Raw genomic sequence first — 2949 nt, 5'->3', positions numbered from 1 at the left:
TTATAGTCAATACTCTTATAGATATATTATATATATTATATACAATAGTATTATATATTATTCTATACACCCGGTGAGGCAAAATTCCAGAGTGCCAACCCAAAGCGAAACACCTTCCGCTCTCGCCTCCCAAAGCAACACCAGCCCACCCCCTTCTTGGGAAGTTTTCAAATTTTCTCCAATTACAGCAGAAGTTGATTCTCCCAACAGCAATTCCCCATAATAATATTCCCTTTCCAAAGCAGAGAGCCAGACTCTTTCACCGCTTCGACGGAATTCTCACGTGCCAACCTCAACTGAATTCTCCTAGTTTTGGTTTTTTTTTTTTTTAGTGCGGGAAGTGTGTTTTTCCCCATTTTGTTGGTATTGTTGTATTGTACTTGTATATCTGATATTTGTATTTCCAAGCCGCATTTGATCTCCTGTCATCCATGGTTCATCCCTCACCCCCCTCTTCTTTATTAGGTATTAAAAACGTTTTCTGAAAATTCGGTATCTCATTGTTGTTGTTATGTTGTAGAGGAGGGAATTGAAGAGAGAGAGAGAGAGAGAGAGAGAGATGGTGGGAATGGGGCAATGGTGGGGTCTGGTGTTGGTGGGGCTTGCGGTGATGGGCGTCGGAGTGGGAGGGTACCCAGAAGAGGATCTCGTGAGGGAGTTACCGGGCCAGCCCAGAGTTGGGTTCAGGCAATACGCAGGCTATGTTGACGTCGATGCGGCTGCAGGGCGGAGCCTCTTCTACTACTTCGCTCAAGCTGCTGCAGATCCTCACAGCAAGCCTCTCACCCTTTGGCTCAATGGAGGTTGCTTTTTCCCTCCTTATTATTATTACTGTTGTATTGCCATTTTATGATGCGGTTTTTTGCCTAATGTGTACTGGCACTGTTGCATTAGATACCATCGTAACTTCTTCTTCTTCTTCTTCTTCTTCTTATTATTATTATTATTATTATTATTATTATATAATGAAAATGAGTGTGTTGATAGATTGGTTCATTGAATGAGTTCTTTTTGAGTCTTCTTCTTAATTCATTGACCTATAATCTCTTACTTCTTTATTTGTGGCGTCGTACTATGCGCTGCTAGCTTGCAGTTTTTTCCTTCAGAAAGAAAAAGCTTTAATGGCTTGTTGTGTTGGGAGCAGACACAGTGAAAAGCTGTTGCCCCTGCGTACCTACCAAAGCAATTAAACTATCCCACCGACAAAAGTTTTTTTTTTTTTCTTTTCTTTTTTCATTTTCCCAAAACTTGTAATCAGTTTGTGTCTTATACAGAGTTCTAGTATATCCATCTTAATTTGCTAGGAAAATTTATTGAATATAGTCAAATCTAGTCACCAACAGTGACCAAATTCAACTAACGTATTCGTCAGTGTCAAAATTAGCTCTGTTGATAGTACTACCCTGAAAATTGACCAATCCTTTCGCTCATATGTCTTAGTTATTTTGTGTGGACTGTTAATTGATTACCCTCTCCGTGTAATGAATTTAATGCAACTTAACGCTCAAACTACATTTGTTTGTTGTTGAAATGATGTTCAGGTCCAGGTTGCTCTTCAATTGGAGGGGGGGCCTTCACTGAACTCGGACCATTTTACCCGAAGGGTGATGGTCGGGGCCTTCGAATGAACAAAAAGTCATGGAACAAAGGTTACATTTTGTTTTAAGCTACTGTGAATATGAACTCAAAGAATTTCGATCAAAACTTAGATCACACAATCTCTTAACTCTTCGTATAGAAGCATGGCATTATGTAATGATCTGTCACTGATCACGCTCTTTATTTGTCGTTACAGCCTCCAACCTCCTCTTTGTTGAATCTCCTGCCGGAGTCGGCTGGTCTTACTCGAATACAACGTCTGATTATAATTGCGGAGATGAGTCAGCTGGTGAATTCAATGGCCTCCAATCAATGTCTTTGTTGTCGTCGTCGTCGTTGTTGTTGTTGTTGTTGTTTCTTCTATAACTTCTTACTGATGATTTTATTTGGGTCATTTGATCATGGCAGCTAAGGATATGTATGTGTTCCTTTTGAGATGGTACGAGAAGTTTCCCGAGCTCAAGTCAAGGGCCTTGTTTCTGACCGGGGAGAGCTACGCAGGTTCAGAATTTGTAATATTATTCGCAGGTTCAGAATTTGTAATATTATTAGTGTTAGCGCTCCTGTGCTCTTTCGTAGAATTACTAATTTGACGTCACGAACAACTGCGTACAGGGCACTACATACCCCAACTGGCCGATGTTCTTCTTACGCATAACGAGAAATCGACTGGTTTCAAGTTCAACATCAAAGGAGTGGCTGTAAGAGCACCCCCTTTTCTACTAACCCGCTCGGCTTCGCTGTTTATTTATAAATCACGTGTATACCGATTCTATCACTTCCTTGTGTAGATTGGAAATCCGCTTCTCAAGCTCGACAGAGATGTCCCAGCGACTTATGAATATTTCTGGTCACATGGCATGATTTCTGATGAGATTGGCCTTACCATTATGAACCAGTGTGATTTTGAAGATTATACCTTCAATGGCCCACATAACGTCACAAAATCGTGCAATGATGCCATCGCCGATGCTAATCAGGTGGTCGGAGATTACATTAATAACTATGACGTGATTCTTGATGTTTGCTACCCATCAATTGTGGAGCAGGAGTTGAGATTGCGGAAATACGTAAGTAGTTTATCTCATGCTACAAGTTTTACATAACTCGATTTTTTTCAAAGTCTAATCTATATTTATATAAAATTGCCACTATTTCAGTTTATTAATTGGTGCGCTTCTCTTCTTTCTTATTTTCATATGACAGGCTACTAAGATTAGTGTGGGGGTCGATGTATGCATGACTTACGAAAGGCACTTCTATTTCAACCTTCCGGAAGTACAACACGCTCTTCATGCTAACAGGACAAACTTGCCATACAGTTGGAGCATGTGCAGTGAGTGAGTATTC

General features: G+C 40.4%; 1 protein-coding gene across 1 annotated transcript; it reads left to right on the top strand.

The window, feature by feature from the left end:
* Nucleotides 1-526: 526 nt before the first annotated feature.
* Nucleotides 527-2943, top strand: LOC109705397 (serine carboxypeptidase-like 42). Its single transcript, XM_020226129.1, has 7 exons — nucleotides 527-803; nucleotides 1542-1649; nucleotides 1796-1888; nucleotides 2008-2100; nucleotides 2215-2300; nucleotides 2391-2669; nucleotides 2806-2943. Exons 1-7 carry the CDS (start codon nucleotides 560-562, stop codon nucleotides 2941-2943), a joined length of 1041 nt encoding a protein of 346 aa, XP_020081718.1. The 5' UTR covers nucleotides 527-559.
* Nucleotides 2944-2949: the final 6 nt, after the last annotated feature.

Source organism: Ananas comosus, unplaced genomic scaffold, assembly GCF_001540865.1.
Source record: "Ananas comosus cultivar F153 unplaced genomic scaffold, ASM154086v1, whole genome shotgun sequence".
Lineage (NCBI taxonomy): Eukaryota > Viridiplantae > Streptophyta > Magnoliopsida > Poales > Bromeliaceae > Ananas > Ananas comosus.
This window is presented reverse-complemented; position numbering and strand designations above follow the sequence as displayed.